Consider the following 20,000-nt stretch of genomic DNA (forward strand, 5'->3'; position numbering starts at 1 on the left):
GAAGAAAAATAATTATGTCATGAAACAGGATACATTGTGATTTTGTCAAACTTGAGAGCAGATCTGAATTTGCATAATATAACGTTTAGGTGTTATCATAATATTACAGAATTGGTATCTATTGAGGCTAATTAAAGTGTAGTGTGTTTGAGTTGATACATTCCTCCCACCAGACTGGTTAATTCAACTTGCTAATTATGTTGTTGTTGTTTGCAGACTATACAGAAGGTAACTGATGGTATGTTAAGCAGCTACTCTATCCTTTGTCAAAGTGGTTTTCAAGAGCCATCTAGTGGTTTGAATATATAATTGCCACTTCAGTTGCAGTGAGAGAAATACAATTGAATTGATTTATAATCTTTTATATAATAATAATAATAATAATAATAATAATAATAATAATAATAATAATAATGATAAGAAGAGGAAGAAGAATCTAACAATTATACAACAATGACGACGACGAGGAGAAGAAGAAGAAGAAGAAGAAGAAGAAGAAGAAGAAGAAGAAGAAGAAGAAGAAGAAGAAGAAGAAGAAGAAGAAGAAGAAGAAGAAGAAGAACAACAACAACAACAACAACAACAACAACAACAACAACAACTATAGCTGCAAGCAGCAATGTGGGGGCCAAGCAGGACGCGCAACCAACACATCAAAGACAACAAGTGAAACACGCCATTAAGTTATTAATGTCATGTGACCCATGACATACTCAAAGATGCAATGCCTCCCCCACATGGCAAACATTTGCAATACACACATATTACTTACTCTAAACAAGAGACAGAGAACAGTCCCTGGTCTGTGAGCCAAATTTCACAACTCAGGTCACAGAGCTGCTGGACAAGATGGAGGAGATGGTGGCAGGAAACAGAGGAGGCCACTTTGAGATGGACAGAGAGAGACTGGAGAAGATAGAGGAGAGAAGGAGGGCAGATGAAGAGAGAGCACAACAGAGGCTGATGAAGGTGCAGGAACGGAGACAGGCTCTCAGATCAATAAGGGGTGAGTTTAGTTCTGCATCTACTTAGAATCTTGGTTTCATTCAGCTGTGTGATGCTACACAGTATGCAATATACTGAACTGGCTGTGTTGTGACAGGTTATAACACTAAATATATTATTATATATATTTATAATATATTATCCCTGTGTAACACTGTGCTGACTATTCACGTGACATCCAGCAAACTGTTGATTCACAAGAAGAAAACACTCATAGAAACAGTAGTGACTGCTGCAACAAACATTATTATCAAACCTTGTTATGAATATTTTCAGTTGACATCACCTTAAACGTCTGCACATTTTCAACATCAGAAAGTTCTCCTTTTTGATCCTTTGTATCCTCCTGTGTTGTAAAATATTCTTCAGCAGATGAACCAGGGCTAAAGAGAGCACCTCCCTCTAAAGCCCTTCCCCCCAGGGTATCTCCCACTGACGAACCGCCCCTGAAAGCATCTCGTTCTAGAACTCCTTCATCTGAAGCACCTCCTCCTCCACCACCTAGATGACTGCAGGGAGGAGAGACCATGTATCAGGCAATAACTAGCGCAATGCCTGTTCCAACAACCTCAACCATGGACCCTGAGCAATGCACCTTCTGAATTTCATACAGCGCTCAAGAAAACTACATACAGAGACTCATTACTATGACAGTGCAGTGCCCGACAGCAGAGGGCGTAGGCTTTGGGGGTGGGTGGCACATGAACCCCCTCCCCCCCCAGTAAAAAGACAAGAAGCACTTAACGCTATAATGTTACTCATAGACACAACAATGCCACCGACAGCGGCTGGCCTTCTTTTACTCCCACACACACACACACACACACACGCACACACAGTGTTGTGATGTCAGTCAGCAGTGGTTCAGTGTCTGCTCCTCTCCTCTGGCGTGGTGCCAGAACGGAGGAGGTCTGATATAATTAGGAGATTTTTTTCAAAATGCCTGAAAGAGCATCAAAGAGAAAATAGTCTCACAGAGTGTTAATGTACAAGTGCAGTTGCTCAGTGGGTTTTTGTGTCTTGATGAACTAAAACAGTATCTTGGGGGGCATCAGCTACAGTAGTATACTGTAGTAATGTACCCCACGTGACAACATCCACCTCTCTTTGATGTACAGGAGTGCATGAATAACCCTGGATCTACATGCATGCAGGAGAGTGAGAGAAAGAGGAGAGAAGGAGAACGAGAGAGGGGAAGAGAGGAAGTGAGGAGGAACAACAATGGCCTCAGGTAAATAGTCCTGCCATTATGCGACTGGACAGCATATAGGTAAAATGGGAGCTGGCTCAAAATGGCCTTATAAATTTAAATGTACCAATGATAACAACTATTATAGCCACTGTGCAGCACTGGGTCGGAGCCGGGCGTTTTGAGGAAGGGGAAGAAGGAGGAGACAAATGACAAATGCAAGTATGGAGACGTGGCAGAGCTGAGGACCAGGCTCGATAAGGAGAAGCGTTACAGAGAGGAATGACCATTGGATCTGTTGTTCTTCTCCTCCTTCCCCTCCCTTCCCCCCCCCCCATGGACTCCTGTTGACTTTTGGTCTTGAGGCTGATCGAGGACAACTCCATAGCAACCTGCTGTTATCGCTAAGACATTCCGTCCGAGTCCTCAGCCAGTGGCCTTCAGGCATACACACACACACACACACATGGACTGAACTCACGGACTCAGAAACACACACACACAAACCACATCACACGCACCCACCCCCTCCCCCGCCCTCCCGCCTTTTCGCACTGAGACTTTGTTGCACTGTAAGATTGTGGGTACTGTATTTTCTTCTCCATTTGAAAGCAATAGGAGACAAATGACAAATACAGGTGCATCTCAGAAAATTTGAATATTGTGGAAAGTTCATTTTCCATAATTTCATTCAAAAAGTGAAAATTTCATACATTAAAGATTCATTACACATGAAGTGAAATATTTCAAGGCTGATTGCCTCCATGCTCCACGTTGATGCAGTAATTTGTGCAAAAGGAGCCCCGACCAAGTATTGAGTGCATAAATGAACATACTGAACACACTGTACAATCATAAAGATTAAAACAAAAAAGGCTTGAAATATTTCACTATGTGTAATGGATCTAGAATACATGAAAGTTTCACTTTTTGAATTAAATTATGAAAAATAAACTTTTTCACAATATTAAAATTTTTGGGAATGCACCTGTACATGAGTCTATCAGCAAAACTCCCCGACCATAATTTAAAACTTAAAAATATGTCACACAGCAGAGAGTATACGTTCACATTTTTATTCTGCATCACCCTGGACTTGAACTCACATTACACCAAGGGCAAGACACCTGCCAAGTCATCTGCCAAGTGAGAAGTCATAGATTCACACTATGACTTAAGCATTCAAAGGGTTGCATGTAAATGTCACAGGTGCATGTAGCATGGAGGTTTCCGCAGTTTCCACAAAATGTTTGTTTAAATAAAGGCACCACGAAGGGCAAAAAACAAAACCAAAGACTAAAAAATAAAACCAAGGCATACACTCAATAGAATAATAAAAGCTTACAAGCTTTGAACATGGCACACCAGGGACAATGCACAGCTACAGCAAATAATTATCAAACAAAGAACAAGAGGACTGGAAGCTACATGTAGGCTATATATACACAGACTAACAAGACACAGGTGAAAACCAATTAAACAATCAGTGGCACAGGTCTCTTCTCAATCACAGTCAATTTAGACAGTTGTAGGCCTATGGTCCGCTATTGGAGTGGTGTTGCCAACAACAATGTCTATGATTCGTCGAGACATTGCTGTTGTACTATAGGATTGTGGGTAGTGCATGTTTTCCTGTAAGAACAGCAATAGTTTGAGGGGACAAATTTAGGACAGAAATCAAAATGCTGTCAAGAATTCGGTTTTTCAGATGTTATGAAAAATGTTTCATTTTCATTCATGAACATTGGAGATTTATTCAGCGAGAATTTGCAGTACTTGCGCACAGTACTATTTACAGTAAACCATTTTGATGCGCTGTGGGTGCGCTTTCAAAAATCGGTGAAGATTGTTTGTTGAGGACAGTCTGAAGATGCAGTGTAGCAATTGGGGTGTCAACTGATCAAAACATGTGGGAGGAGATAGGTTTCATAGGTTTTAAGAAAACGTTTTTTAGGTTCTTGAGAAAAATGGAGTGATGGACTTCAAAATTCCTGCCAGCTCAAAGCAGATGGATGTTTCTGCTCACTGGGGCCTCTTGGACTACTGGCCCATAATGCCAGTTGAGGACTTTGGCATAGACTGGACCTACTGCATGTGCAAAGGTTGGTGCATGGGAAGTCAGACTTCCTAGAAAGAAGAAGAAGATTCAGAATATTGGCAATACAAGAGGGACCAGCTGAGCTGCCCGGCCCCTAATAACAATGAACAGTATTGCATTATATTATGGTATAATAAACAGTATAAATTGCAAATCATGAATAATTTCTACATTATTTGGTCCCTATTTAAAAGAAATGTTCTTTCTTTTACTTATTGTACATAAACTCGAAAGTATTCTGTTTTTAATCTGAGTCAGTTTAAGACCATAAAGGAGGGGGTTAAGAACTGGAGGGACAACTAGAAATTCTATAGCCATGAAATTCTGAAGGCTTTGTGGTAAATCTCTTGAGCCATATCGCGTGTACATAACATCAAACATCAAAGCCACTGACACATTGAGCAGCGAGAGTAAATGGGGCACGCAGGTCTGCATGAACTTCCCCCTGTCTTCTAGAGACTTTAAACACGATCTGAGCAGATAGACGTATGAACAGAAAATGAAAACAAAATGTCCAAAATAAAAAAATATGATTACATATCCGATTATATTGTCTGATGTGATTGAAGTACAAGACAGCTTAACAACAGACCATTTATCACAGTATATTTTATCTATATGTGATCCACATAACTTCAGTCTACCTGCTAATGTAAAAGCAATAGTCAACAAAATCAATGTAGAGAGCCAGGGATACGAGACTAACTGAGAAACTCTCAGATTAGTCATAACAGAGTGATACTCCAGTGGTCGACATATTGCCACATACCTGTCATATGCCATCACTGATAAAATACCAAAATCACAACAGGCAGGATAATATATAACAAAAGCCTGAATTAGACAGCCTGCATAAGAGATGACATGATGATGAGACATTAGATCCAGCAGCAACTTGGGATAGAAGCCAGCTGCTCCAAAAAGCGCACTGATGCACAGATTGCCCAGATGGATGTACATGGGCTCATGGAGGTTTTTCTCCAAGATGATAGTCGTGATGAGAGTGACATTTACCAGAACAATCACACAGTAACACAGCAACGTAAGAGAGAAGAGTGTCACCCTGTGATGCATCGTGTCCTCTAACCCAGACAGAGTAAACACTGAAACTACGGATGCATTATCCTCCAATATCATCTGTAAAACAAAACAAACATTTACATGTTTCATCAACATAGTCCACAAAGCACATACAGCAATAACACCTCAGACAGCATGGTCATAGGAAGGTAAGATCATGTAAAATGTACAGTATTAGTGAAATACTACATGGATACAGCTGGGCACATGAGAGATGTCAGACGTCGTACCTAGTGTTGGGTAGAGGGGCCGCTCTCTTTCTTTCATCTTCTCATGTACTTGTTAGTTTTATATGCTCTCAGAGCATTACATCATGCCATACAGACAGCATGGACTAATGAATCCAAATGAAGTGTGCTTCCTTCAGTAGCTGGTACTGTACCTCCCATGGGATGGATGGAACACACAGTATGTGTATCAAGTTTTGCTGAAGTTGTGACATTTTTAAAGGCCGCTATTGTAAATAAGAATTCGTTCTTAAGGGCTTGCCTGGTTAAATAAAGGTTAAATAAAATACATAAAATTAAATGACTTACAGACCAGACATACAGCCATCCAGGAACATTGGGAGGATGGATATCCAGTATCCACTCAGGAAAAAAAACAAGACACTGTGACTTTAAATTGGGACCTTGTAATCTCTGGGCCCTGGGCTGTCCAAAGAAGATACAGATTATTATGTTGATTCATCCAAAATTATTATTTAGATTTCAGCATTTATCATCACATTTTGTGATGAACACTGCGTAGCATTACTCTCTGAGACAAGGGAAAGATTCTAACCTAGGTGACCCATCTGAAACACTTGCAGGGCAGAGCAATTTATGGTATCCCTTTATAGTAACCTCCTACAGTACCGGTATATTCATAAATCTGATTAAGCTATTCATAAACAGTATTTCATTAATTTATACACAATTATACACAACTATGCATTATTTATTCATGATTATACAACGGCTAGTTTTGACGGCGCATTGTGATTGACCAAGATGTATTCGGAGCCATGCCAATAACCACAACCAACAGGCAAATCACCAGTAAAGGTATCACTCCGTAAACGCTGTCCGCTGCGTTGTTGCCAATAGCTACGGTAACAATAGAGAACGTTTTCAGTGTGTGGAGGGCTGAAAGCAACACAATTTAGCAACTACAAACCCACTCAAAATATATTTAAAATAAATACAGAGAAACATGCAGAAGAACAGATACTCTTCAGTCTGGTACCTAGACCAAGACCTGGACTGAGCACTTGGACTTGGTCCCTGGGCGCCATGAACGATGGCTTCCCACTGCTCCAGACTGCCCCTGGAGAAGGACGGCTTGGATTGGAGAAATGCAGGGAACAATTTCCACCGATGACACCTGAAAAATTGCATGTGTTTGTGCTGTGTCGTGTCACTGTGTGCAAAGTGTGTGTCACGTGTGGCCAAATAAAGACTAACTAACTACTTTAAAATATTTGTCAAATTTAATAATTACCACACATATATAACAAAAAACTACTGATGGCTAGTTTAATCATGATGTAACTAAGATATCTGCTAAAAAAATAATTAATCCATCGACAGATTTAGCTACAATGTCCACAAACCTTTAAGCTAGGTTGCCAAATTACTGTTGCCTCAACGTCCACCATATTTGTTGATAAATTATTGACCGGAGACGTTGCAGTCGCAAAGAGTTGTGGAAACCATCACTTGTTAAATGACCGTTACGAGGTGCCCTTCGAAGGGAAAACTTTTGCACCCTTTGGCTGCGTGCACACTATGGGTATTTTTAAAATGCGTTGCGGATTTCGGCAGCTTATTTTCCATTCAAAGCTATGGGAAAAGATCAAAATGCGGGCGGATATGCGCTGCACATTTGTGCTGTGCGCTGGCCAGAGCGGATTCCTGAAATTGAAAATAGTTCAACTTTTTGAGAAATCCGCTATGACGTGGAGCGTATTTTTATCAGACGACCAATCATGACGAAGGTGGGATAGCAGCATGGAGGATATCGTGAACACATAATCGAGTCCGACCAACTCTCTCATCTTCAGCCTCTAAATAGGCTACAGCCAGAGCACTCTTTCTACTTTTTGACATGACAGTAAAAGCCAAAAAGTTGCGAAGTGCAAGTAAATAATGTAACGGTTGGTTACAAGATAAAATGTAAGGTAGCCTACAATGTATCGAACTTGGGTAGAGTCAAGAATGTTGTTATGGAAACTAAATACACTTCGCGTGAGCCGCATCTCTTCTTCAACACAAAATCCGCTCTGGGTAACTTATCCGCTATATAAAATATCCACAGTGTGCACACAGCCTTTGGATTGGAACGCCCTTCTATATGGCGGAGGTGGGCGTGGCCCCGATTATGTTCCCTTTGAAGGGTAGAGCCCTAGCATTTGGAATACAGCCAAAGTCTTTGCAGCTCACCTCTCTAACCTCCAATCCACCTCACTGACGGCCTGCCTCAACACCATCAGTGCTGAAATCCAGCACACCCTCAAAGCCATGGAGAACGACTGGTGGACTAAGAAAGCCAGCGAAATACAACACCACGCAGACACGAACAACACCCATGCTTTCTATGACGCCATCAAGTCTATCTAAGGCCCACAGAGGAAGAATATAACCTCGGTCAGATCAGCAGATCCTGGAAAGATGGGCTGAGGACTTCAACACCCTGCTGAACATCTCATAGCCAACTTGGATGGACACACTCTCTGACCTCCCATGCCTGCCCCTTGTCAACCATCTGGACTCCCTCCCACAGTTCTCAGAGGTACGCAAAGCCAGTGTCGGCCTCAAGAACAACAAGAGCCCAGGCCTTGCTGATATCCCGACAGAAATATTATGGTATGGCGGATACCTCCTTATTGTACCTGCAGTCTAAACCAACTGATCACTACCATCTGGTCATCTAAAGTCTTCACGCAAGATTGGAAGGATGCCAACATCATCAATCTTTAAGTGCAAAGGTGACAAAGCAGACTGCGGTAACAGCAGATATATCTCCCTCCTATCCGTGGCCAGGAAAGTACAAGCATGGATCATACTACTCCGCTTAGCATCCCATGTAAGCGAAAACATCCTGCCTGAATGCCAGTGTGGCTTTAGGCATGAGCAAAGCACTGTGGACATGATCTTTGTTGCTAGACAGGTAAGGAAAATGCAGAGAACACTGCAAAGACCTGTACCTAGCTTTCATTGATCTGTCAAAGGCCTTCGGCACAGTAAACCAGGAACTGCTATGGGAAGTACTGGGGAAGTTGGGGTCCCACCAAAGTTCAGTTACATCTTATGGCAGTTCCCTGACGGGATGCAAGCCTGTGTCAGCGTTGGTGGCCAACAATCCCCATTCTTCAGTGTGGATGTGGGGGTCAAGCAAGGATGTGTTCTAGCCCCAACTATTTTTACCATTTTCCTCTCCACCGTCACCCTTTTCTGTCACAAACTCCTGAATCCCAAAGGGCGGTCTCCGATCCCCTGCTTTGGTTTTGAAATCGGACTCTTTTTTTCACACACCACCACACCAAGAGATCAGTTCGACAGGAAACACTGGACAGACAATGTCCCATAAGTGATGTAAGATTACTGTAATGAGTGTTATGCCCTCGGTACTGTGCTCTGAATTCCCTGCTGGGCCAATTCTACAGTCTGAAAGTAGAGCTCTGGGAGCAGAGATGGCTGGAGCTCCTGAGATAAACAATGACAATTATTACCCAGTGGCCACTGCGTTCTGGCTCCATGACATCATATTATTCTATCATTAATGATTCGATTGTTTTAGACTCAGCTTGACCATGATGACCAAATGTGTACTTTTACCCTGTCCAACTGCCCAAACTATGTAAGATAGCAAGAGAATACCCAACTTCAGAAACAATGAGTTCTGTGAAGACATTTTATCAACGCTCTTATTCAGTTTTCGTGTGAACTTCCAAACCTAGTTTTTCTTTGTAAACAGCCTAAATGGACAACTTGGGTTTAATCAGACAAGCTATCCTCATGCTCCAAGTGTGGCATACGCTTGCTCTTAGAGCATAAATATACCTATTTACTAATCAGGTCATTAGTCCTCATCCCCTGGATGGTAATTTAGCACACTAACCTGTGAGACCAAACTGGCACAAGACAAAACACAGATGCCCCTTGGTAGCCAACTCCTGTCAGACCCAGTGAGACCACAGTGGCTCAGAGGTGAGTGTCACCTCCCCCAAGACTGGTGAGAGGGATTGAGCTCAGACCAGGCCTAAAGGACACCACATAGGTCATCTGTACTGACCTGATCTCATCTGTCTATAGATACATTTCAAAATGACAGTTGGCCCAGTGAATACTATATCCATCCTCATCTCCAGTTCTATCCCACTGTCTCCAGATGTCCAAATCAAGTCATCACCCCCTCCTCCCTTTGCCCCGTGATTTTGCTCTCTTCTGTTTGTCTGTGTACCTGGTCCACTGTATATGTTCTAGGAGCTTTTGCTCGTATAGAGTATCTATTGAAGCAATAACTCATGAGAGGGTGTGGTGGTATATGGCCAATATACCACAGGTTGTGCTGGGACAGCTAACATATAGTGGCCTACTACGTACAGTAGATGTCTGAAATTATGTATATACACTCTAATTTTAACTTTCTAATGTAGCATTTATTCCATGCATAGTGCTCTGTAAAATATTCCTGTAGAGAATTCCATTTTCCAGAAGCTTGCTCGATCGTCTCGTTGAGAGAGGTCAGAGGACAATTTTTATAGTTCACCTTTGGACCTCTGGGTGAACTGTTTTTTTTACTTCCCTCTGTAAAACTAGACTGCACTCGGGCGAGGTGCTAACTTGCTCTTTACAGTATCTGGCATCTTTCCATAGCATGGTACCGGGTCAACTTGATTTGACTTTATTCTATTAACGGCAACCCTTGAGAGGGGATGTATTAATGCCAAGCTACGCTGAGACAAGACTGATTCCTTCCTTGTACTAGCAACATTATCCTGAGGCTGAGTAATCGTGACACTGCCTGCCTTAGGTTGTCCCAAAAGTTTGAATGTGGGATCTTACCCGTCATTGGCTAACCAGCCTTTCATACTCGCCTATTGTAGGATACCAGTTTCACTTTTAGGCTGAGTAATTATGACTGTGCCTGCCTTAGGTTGTCCCAAAAGTTTGAATGTGGGATCTTACCCGTCATTGGCTAACCAGCCTTCCATACTCGCCTTATGCAGGAACTGATTAGGCATCAGAGACTGATTATACTGTTGGTTTTAAATGTTTTGTCAAGTTCATATAAGGAGGTGCAGCAGGGGTGTGGTAAGCTTTTGCTTCCAATCTCGTTGTTTTGTCAATGTTCATATATCAAGAATCAAGTCACAAGAGTCCATGATTGAGGAGGGGCAGCATGGGGTCCTGGTGTGGTAACCTCTCTGCAGCAGGAGAGCAGTAGAAGAGACTGGCTGGTAGGCAGAAGCGCAGTGGTGTTGTGGATCCTTTAACAGGGGGCTCTTGCAGGGGCCTTCTCTGCAGGGGGCTCTGGGGAAGGCTTGTGGATGCAGGCGCCCTTTTAGACACCAACACTCTCTCTGTGTTCCACCTGGGCATCGACCTCTGGTCCGCTCTCATCAATGAACTCCACCTGCAACAAGACACATTATTCCAGAGTGCATCGCAAGGACAACAATCAAGAACATACAAACATTTGGTGGCAATGATATAAAACACCATTTTCTATTTTGACACCATACATTGAAACAACTTGATCGTCTGAGGGCTGTCTGTCCCCAGAGTTAAAACAAAACATGGAGAAGCAGCGTTCAGTTTCCATGCTCCACATATCTGGAACAAACTTCCAGAAAACTGCAGGTCTGCTGCAACTCTCGGTTCTTTTAAATCAAGACTGAAGACTTTTCTTTTTGCCACTGCTTTTGATTAAATCAATTATTTATTCATACTCTGCACTAACTTTTATTCCTGTATTTTATTTTTCATGCATTTTGTTTTAAATGTTCTGCAAAGTACAAGAGAATGTTAGTAGAACGACTTGAGGGAGGAAGAGAAAGAAGGAAATGTGTTGGAAATGGAGAAGTTGGATTTTTGGTGCAAGGTGTGCCTAGTGACACAACAGTGGGCCACTGACAGCTGATGTGGTCCCTTGCTCAGAAAGGATGTTTGAGGCACTGGTGAAAAGCCAGCAAGCTACTATACAGAAGGACATTGTAGATAAGTGAGTGGAGAGAGAGAAGGTTTCCGTATGCGTTAAAGAAAAGTGTCCTTTTTTGCATTTCATTTTATATGACCTTTTATGTGTTGCACTTCTTGATTCTTTTGATGTCTCATGTAAAGCACTTTGAATTGCCTTGTTGCTGAAATGTGCTATACAAATAAATTTGCCTTGCCTTGGATGGTTGATCTTCTGAAAGGTTCCATCTGAACAAGGATACGCTGGAGCTCTGTCAGAGTGACCCTCAGGTTCCTGCTCACCTCCCTGGCCAAGGCCGTCTTCCCCAATTGCTCAGTTTGGCCATACGGTCAGGTCTAGAAAGATTCTTGGTGGTTCCAAACTTCTTCCATTTACGAATGATGGTGGCCACTGTGCTCTGTGGGACCTGGAAAGCTACAGAAATTTTTCTGTAGGAGTTTGCTTGGAGTTTGCTCTCACATGCACTGTCAACTGTGGGACCTTATATAGGCAGGTGTTGGCAATCCCTAGTCATGTCCAATCAGTTGGACTCCAATTAAGTTGTAGAAACATCTCAAGCAGTATCGGTGGAAACAAAATGTACCTCAGCTCACTTTTGGGTGTCCTATCAAAGGGTGTGCACACTTGTGTACATATGATATTTTCTATTTTGATTTTTAATAAATTATCTTAATGTCTACAAACCTGTTTTCACTTTGTCATTGTGAGCTATTTAGTGTTTATTTTGAAAATGAGCTCAATCTATTGTACAATAAGTCTGTAACGTAATAAAACATGGAGAAGGTGAAAGGGGTGTGCAGACTTTCCAGCTTGACTGTAGATAAACTACATTCTGACATAGAACAGGCACCTGGTTCATACCTCTGCAGATCTGATGAAGATAAGAGTGAGCATTCTCAAATTAGGGGCTTTTTTTAACACCTCTCCTCTACTGGCCTAATTTGTCTCTTTTTCAGAGATTGGGTTAGGTCTAAAAATAACCCCAAAAAACGAATTGCCCCAAAATAAAAGTCCACAAGAATCCATTTCATTAAAGGGAGACATATTATATGGGATATGCAAAAACTTGTTCTAACTCGGGTAGGGGTACCTCAAGTTCTACTGCTAGACTATCTCTCATGAGAAATCTGGAGCCACAACTTGTGTTCCTCCCACACAGGATGTCAGATAAGTAGCTGCCTCATGTATTTTAGTAATCAGTCAGCTGCAGCCGATAGGACCTGCTCCCTGGAAGCTTCAAACATTACAACCAGGTTGATGATTATGAACCTTATACAATCAATTATTGTCAAATTTTCTGTACAGCCAAGCAAATGAGATATATTTGAGTTGTAATGACTACTGGTAATACATTTGGTATTATTACTGTTTCTGTTTGTAGAAATTGCTCTTGTGGTTATATCCTTGTGGTCATAACTATTATGCCAACAGATGCAGTCTGAGGTAAATCTTCATTCAGCATACTCCTATACATCAGTGAAAGGACATTAATGGTTCGGGGGCTCGGTGTGAGGTCTCACAGTGGCAAGGGGGGGTCGCCGACTTTGATTACACCCTGTGACCGTAGCTCTGTATCTTCCTACGATGCTCAATTATCAGGGCAGGCGGGTCCTTTTTACACTGTATTTTACTTGATTTCTTATCTTAACTTTTATTGTTTCATATTCCATCTTATTTTCTTGCTTTTTGTTTATTTTATTTCTATTTTTATGTGAAGCATTCCATGCATGCACATTCTCTGTTGTAAAGCACTTTGCGCTGCATTTATTTGTATGAAAGGTGCTATACAAAGTTTTATTATTATTATTATTATTATTATTGTTATAGTTAGTAGTAGTAGTATTGATGTAGAATGGAGATGATGGAGAACTCAACACAGTTCTTTTCATTTGTACTGTCAGCATATGTTAACATTGGACCGTGGAGGTACTTGTGTTTCACTATACTAAGTGTTTTGTACATGTTAATAGTCTTTGCTAACACAGTGCTTATAGTGGTGATATGTATGGACAGAACACTGCACGAGCCCATGTATCTGTTTCTTTGCAGTTTGTTTGTAAATGAATTATACGGCAGCATGTCTTTGCTACCTTTCCTTATGGTACAGGTGCTATCAGACACTCACACTGTTTCTGTTCATTACTGTTTCTTACAGATATTTGGTATTTACTCATATGGTAATATTGAATACTGCAATTTAGCAGCAATGGCATATGACAGGTATGTTTCTATCTGTTATCCTTTACAGTACCATATCATCATGACCTTGAATAGGGTGCGCATGATCATTCTAGTGCTATGGATTCACTCTTTCATTAAAGTTGGCATCACTCTGTCCTTAACACGTAATTTAACACTATGTGGGAATATTATAGGTACAGTGTATTGTGGTAACTATGGTTTAGTCAAGCTTGCCTGTTCAGGCACAAGAGTAAATAACTTATATGGACTCTTTTCAACTGCTCTGTCTGTCGCTGTCCCCTTGGTCCCAATTTCATTCTCCTACATCAAGATTTTGAGTATTTGTTTAAGATCTTCCAGAGAGACCAAGCAGAAGGCTCTGAGCACCTGCACACCACACATAGCTTCCCTGGTCAACTTTTCCTTTGGCTGTGTCTTTCAGATCATCCAGAGTAGATTTGACATGACTCATGTCCCAGATTTATTGGCCATTATCCTTTCTTTGTATTTCCTGATGTGCCAAACTCTTTTCAATCCTGTACTGTATGGACTGAAGTTGTCAACAATTAGAAAACATTGTAAGAATTTATTTTTCAGTCCGACATGGCATGCAAAGAAAATATATTCTTGAATTCCTTCATGTGGCATAACATCTTCCTGAAAGCTAAAGAATACATGTGTGAGACCGTATATTTCTGAACCTGTTCAGCTCTTCATCTTGTCTGTGACCCTCACTGCTGTTAACCATGTCTTATTAAAGTGTCCGTAGGTCAAAAGAGAAGTTCAGTTCTGTTTCTATTCTTTGTGTTGTAACTTGTGATTGGTTGATATGGGCATTGTCCCGATACACAATAGTTTACAATGTAATTTACATAATTTGTATAGAAATGGGTGATAATGTCCCCTGTGTAACTGAAAACTCTGATTTAGACTGAGAGAGAAGGCCCACAGTGGCTCAGTTGTGTTACTGACCTCCCCTAAAACGGGTCAGAGTTCAGGCCAGGCCTACAGAAGGGACACCGGATTCTGTACTGTATGAAATGGAAAAAGCTGGTTAAATTTTGGTGTTCGTACAGATCCAAGTGAGCAGTCTTCTGAACAAGTTTAATTACTGAATACAGCCTTGGAGGGATGTCATTTTTGCGGATGATGGCCATAAAGTGAAATCAAGGGTTTGTGCTCCTGTTACAAAGTGCTGTATATGAATGTAATGAGTAATGGGTACTAAAGTAAAACAACAATTCACAGTGACCAACTATTATCTACTTGAGGCTGTTCCTCAGGCTACTGCCTCCATGTCAGGGTGGGGTTAAAGGTGCAGTATGCAGTCTGGCTCAGAAGCACTTTTTGTTATATTTCATGCAATTGTCTTTACATCCCAACAGCAATCAATAAATAAAATGCTCTGACACTAAAATAAAATAAAAAATCTGTAATCTGTGTAAGTCGCAGGACTAATAAGTCTGTTCAATCATTTTGAGGGACCACCTTGAAATGATTGGATGGCTACCTGCCTGTCAATTCATCTATCCTAGCGAGAGTCATTTGTTCTCCTGCAGTTTGGAGGAGTGGCTTTGAAGGGAGGCCTGAGAGGAGGGGTATTTTGTAATTTTTCTAAATCTAGCTTACTCTTCCCAGTTTCTCCAAAAGCACCTACTTTAACTTTGACATCAGAACATCAGAACCCTGTCTAGCCCACCTGAACCAAAACCACCATTTGGAATGAAAATATTATCAAAATCCCAGGTGACTAATGTTGTATCTGATGGTGACTGATTATGTGTCCAAGTGCATCAGAAGGTAATGTATGTCACAAAGCTACTCACATCCGGACTGTCTGGTGCAAATATGACGACCATCAAAGTAAGCATTCTCAACTTATAGGCTCTTTTGTCACATATCCCCCATTCGGAAATGACCTAATTTGGCTGTTTCAGAGAAGGGCTATGTCTTAAGAATTCTCATTTGCAGTAAAACTGTACCAGATATCTCCACATAACCACTTCTTATAATGTAGTATTTATGTCATGCTTAGTGCTCTAAAATGTTCCTATAGCTAATACAACTAAACATTTTCCAGGAGCTTTCTTGATAGTCTCGTTGAGAGGTCAGAGAAGAATTGTTACAGTTCTCCTATATTGGCTCAAATGGTTGCTGTTTTTTGCCCCCCTCTGGAAGGTTAGGGGTAGGATCAGTATGTACATTCACATTACATTACATTACTTTACAGTCATTAAGCATTAGCATTTAGCCTTTATCCAAAGCTACTTCCAATAATTGCATTTAATGTAGGAAGTCTGTGTGACCACACCTATATAGACCAGTGATGTGACCACACCTATATAGACCAGTGATGTGACCACACCTATATAGACCAGTGATGTGACCACACCTATATAGACCAGTGATGTGACCTCACCTATATAGACCAGTGATGTGACCACACCTATATAGACCAGTGATGTGACCACACCTATATAGACCAGTGATGTGACCACACCTATATAGACCAGTGATGTGACCACACCTATATAGACCAGTGATGTGACCACACCTATATAGACCAGTGATGTGACCACACCTATATAGACCAGTGATGTGACCACACCTATATAGACCAGTGATGTGACCACACCTATATAGACCAGTGATGTGACCACACCTATATAGACCAGTGATGTGACCACACCTATATAGACCAGTGATGTGACCACACCTATATAGACAAGTGAACAGTTTGCTGAAGGTTCCAAACAGCAACAATGGACGGAGGACGCAGAGGAAGAGGAGTTCCTGTCAGAGGAGTGAGAGGAGCAGGCCAAGGAGTGAGAGGAGCAGGCCAAGGAGTGAGAGGAGCAGGCCAAGGAGGAAGAGGAGCAGGCCAAGGAGGAAGAGGAGCAGGCCAAGGAGGAAGAGGAGCAGGCCAAGGAGGAAGAGGAGCAGGCCAAGGAGGAAGAGGAGCAGGCCAAGGAGGGAGAGGAGCAGGCCAAGGAGGAAGAGGAGCAGGCCAAGGAGGGAGAGGAGCAGGCCAAGGAGGAAGAGGAGCAGGCCAAGGAGGGAGAGGAGCAGGCCAAGGAGGAAGAGGAGCAGGCCAAGGAGGAAGAGGAGCAGGCCAAGGAGGGAGAGGAGCAGGCCAAGGAGGAAGAGGAGCAGGCCAAGGAGGAAGAGGAGCAGGCCAAGGAGGGAGAGGAGGGTTCTTTAAAACTGTAGGAGTGCCAGCAGTTTACAAAATGTGTGAATATTTCCAAAGCAACAGCTGCCACCACTCTAAAAACATAACTGGAGATTTTCCCTATTCCCATTCAAGTCAATGGGGAATTTTAAATCACTAATAAATTAATATAAATTAAACTATCAAAGTTTAAAACTATCATATTGCTTAGCAAAATGGAAGCACACGATTCCCAAAGAAGCCGGTCGATTTGACATATGACTCGTGTGTGTGTGTGCTGTTAGAACTGTGGAAAGAGTAGCGTGGCAAACTTTTGGGGTTGCTCTAGATCCCAAACAAACAAACAAACCAACAAGAAACTTTCAACGAGAAAGTACACAGCGGAATATGTCGTGAGTATGCTTTTTGATGGAAATGCAAGTGACATGGAACAGTTAGAGGAAGGGGATGAAGATGAAGAATGGACTCCTAAAACAAAGTTTGGTGAAGAAAGCTCAGATACTAGCGATGAAGAAGACTTGAGAGAGGGTGATGACCGGACAAGCACAGAAGAAGGGGGCCCAACAACATCACAGTACACAACAACCAAGCAGTGTGAGATAAGGAAAGAGGAGCATGGTCATCACAGTGAGATGGAGGGACAGCTGTGGACCTACTGTCTGATTTTGTTGGCATCGAACCAGAAGGTCAAGTGAAACGGGATCTCAAAACCAAAATATATGTAATGGTTTCCTGACCAGCCATCGTTGAAACGTATAACACGTTCATGGGAGGTGCTGACCTCCATGATATGCTGTCTGCCCTCTACAAGTACAGCTTCAAATGCAGAAGATGGCACCTGTACGTTTGGTGGCATACTGTCACAGTGGCAGTCATAAATGCATGGATCCTCTACAGAAGAGACCAGAAGAAGCTGGAGGCCCCCAGAACAAAACCATGTGAAAGTTTCAGGCTTCTGTTGCCACTTCTCTCGAGGGCAGGAAAAGGCCAAGTCAAATGTGGCAGACCCATGGGTCTATTAATAGAACAGGCAGACCACTCCTCTAGTGTGCCTCCAGATGAGCGAAGGGATGGCATGGATGAGTGTACAGTGTGTATGTGTGTTGCATGTGTGTGTGTTGTGTGTATGTACGTGTTGTGTGTATGTGTGTGTGTGTGGTCACTGCTTCCTCCTGTGTTTGAGAGGTTCTCATTTTTGTCAGTTTGTTGCAAACACACTCTCGCAGTTTCAGTGAACCTTGGATCAAATGTATTTATTTCTGTATTTATTTAGTTTAGTATGTATTTATTTATTTTATGATGAGATGACACAGATGTTTGCTGGCCATTATTAGGCAACTCATCAAAACAGATTGAACACAGGACTGAGTTTGGTACAATTCTCTTTATCACACCCCCAAATGTAAGATTGTTGTGTAAACAAAAAACAGCCTACACTACATTCTGCAGCTTCAAAATATGAAATGATTTTTTTTTGCCCTTTACTATACAGACGTGGACAAAATTGTTGGTACCCTTCCGTTAAAGAAAGAAAAACCCACAATGGTCACTGAAATAGCTTGAAACTGACGAAAGTAATAATAAATAAAAAATTGACTGAGAATTAACTAATGAAAATCAGCCATTGCTTTTTAATTGTGGTTCAATAGAATCATTAAAAAAAACTAATGAAACTGGCCTGGACAAAAATGATGTTATTCCTAGAAAATAATTAAAATTATTTGACCATAGGGACATGTTAAACCACCGTTGTGAAGTATTGCGTATTGCCAGTTTGCACGGCAACGACAAGGATGGCGTTCTTGAATAATTCCACTCTGGAACCCGGTTTCAAAAGTTTGTGGTTTCAGGCCCCCAAAATACCGTTGTCATGTAAACGAAAGGCCACACGGCAACAAAAGTTTTTATGCAGGGTTCATTGTCGAGTAAAAAGGGGTGTGTCCTCACAGGTATCTTAAAACTTGTAATCAGTCTGTCTGCCGATTTAAAGATTGAAAAGTAGTCACTGTGCTGTTCGGTACATGGTGTGTACCACACTGAACATGGACCACAGAGAGCTAAGGACAGAGTTGTCTCAGCAGATTAGAAAGAACATTATAGAGAAACATGTTTAAAGGAAAGGCTATAAGACCATCTCCAAGCAAATTGATGTTCCTGTGACTACAGTTGCACATATTATTCAGAGGTTTAAGGTCCACGGGACTGTAGCCAACCTCACTGGACGTGGCCACAAGAGGAAAATTGATGACAAATTGAAGAGACGTATAATACGAATGGTAACCAAAGAGCCCAGAACAACCTCCAAAGAGATGAGAGGTGAACTCCAAGGTCAAGGTGCATCCGTGTCAGATTGCACCATCCGTCGCTGTTTGAGCCAACGTGGACTTCATGGAAGACGACCGAGGAGGACACCACTGTTGAAAGCAAATCATAAAAGCGAAAAAGCGAGACTGGAATTTGCCAAAATGCATATTGACGAGCCACAAAGCTTCTGGGAGAATGTCCTTTGGACAGATGAGGCAAAACTGGAGCTTTCTGGCAAGTCACTTCAGCTCTATGTTCACAGACGCAAAAACAAAGCATACAAAGAAAAGAACACTGGACCTACTGTGAAACATGGAGGAGGCTTGTTTATGTTCTGGGGCTGCTTTGCTGCATTTGGCGCAGGGTGTCTGGAATCTGTGCAGAGGACAATGACATCTCAAGACTATCAAGGCATTCTGGAGCGAAATGTTCTGCCCAGTGTCAGAAAGCTTGGTCTCAGTCGCACGTCATGGGTCCTCCAACAGGATAATGGCCCAAAACACACAGCTAAAAACTCCCAAGAATAGCTAAGAGCAAAACATGGGACTATTAAGTGTCCTTCTATGAGCCCTGATCCACATCCTATTGAACATCTGTGGAAGGAGCTGAAACGTGCAGTCTGGAGAAGGCACCCTTCAAACCTGAGACAGCTGGAGCAGTTTGCTCATGAGGAGAGGGCCAAAATACTGTACCTGTTGACAGGTGCAGAAGTCTCATTGAGAGTTACAGAAATCGCTTGATTGTAGTGATTGTCTCAAAAGGTTGTGCAAGAAAATATTAAGTTAAGT

At 41.9% G+C, this 20,000-nt stretch overlaps 2 protein-coding genes across 2 annotated transcripts; one reads left to right on the forward strand and one right to left on the reverse strand.

Moving 5' to 3' along the window:
* Positions 1–4,475: 4,475 nt before the first annotated feature.
* Positions 4,476–5,075, reverse strand: LOC311313418 (olfactory receptor 52E4-like; the record flags this gene model as incomplete). Its single annotated transcript, XM_084443543.1, has 1 exon — positions 4,476–5,075. One exon carries the CDS (start codon positions 5,073–5,075, stop codon positions 4,476–4,478), a length of 600 nt encoding a protein of 199 aa, XP_084299669.1.
* An 8,341-nt stretch (positions 5,076–13,416) lies between these two features.
* On the forward strand, positions 13,417–14,671 carry LOC311313420 (olfactory receptor 52L1-like; the record flags this gene model as incomplete). The annotated part of the gene is made up of 2 exons (XM_084443545.1): positions 13,417–14,314; positions 14,667–14,671. The coding sequence occupies 2 exons, from the start codon at positions 13,417–13,419 to the stop codon at positions 14,669–14,671; spliced, it is 903 nt and encodes a 300-aa protein (XP_084299671.1).
* Positions 14,672–20,000: the final 5,329 nt, after the last annotated feature.

This window comes from Borostomias antarcticus (assembly GCF_949987555.1).
Source record: "Borostomias antarcticus genome assembly, chromosome: 9".
In the NCBI taxonomy this organism is placed as follows: Eukaryota; Metazoa; Chordata; class Actinopteri; order Stomiiformes; family Stomiidae; genus Borostomias; species Borostomias antarcticus.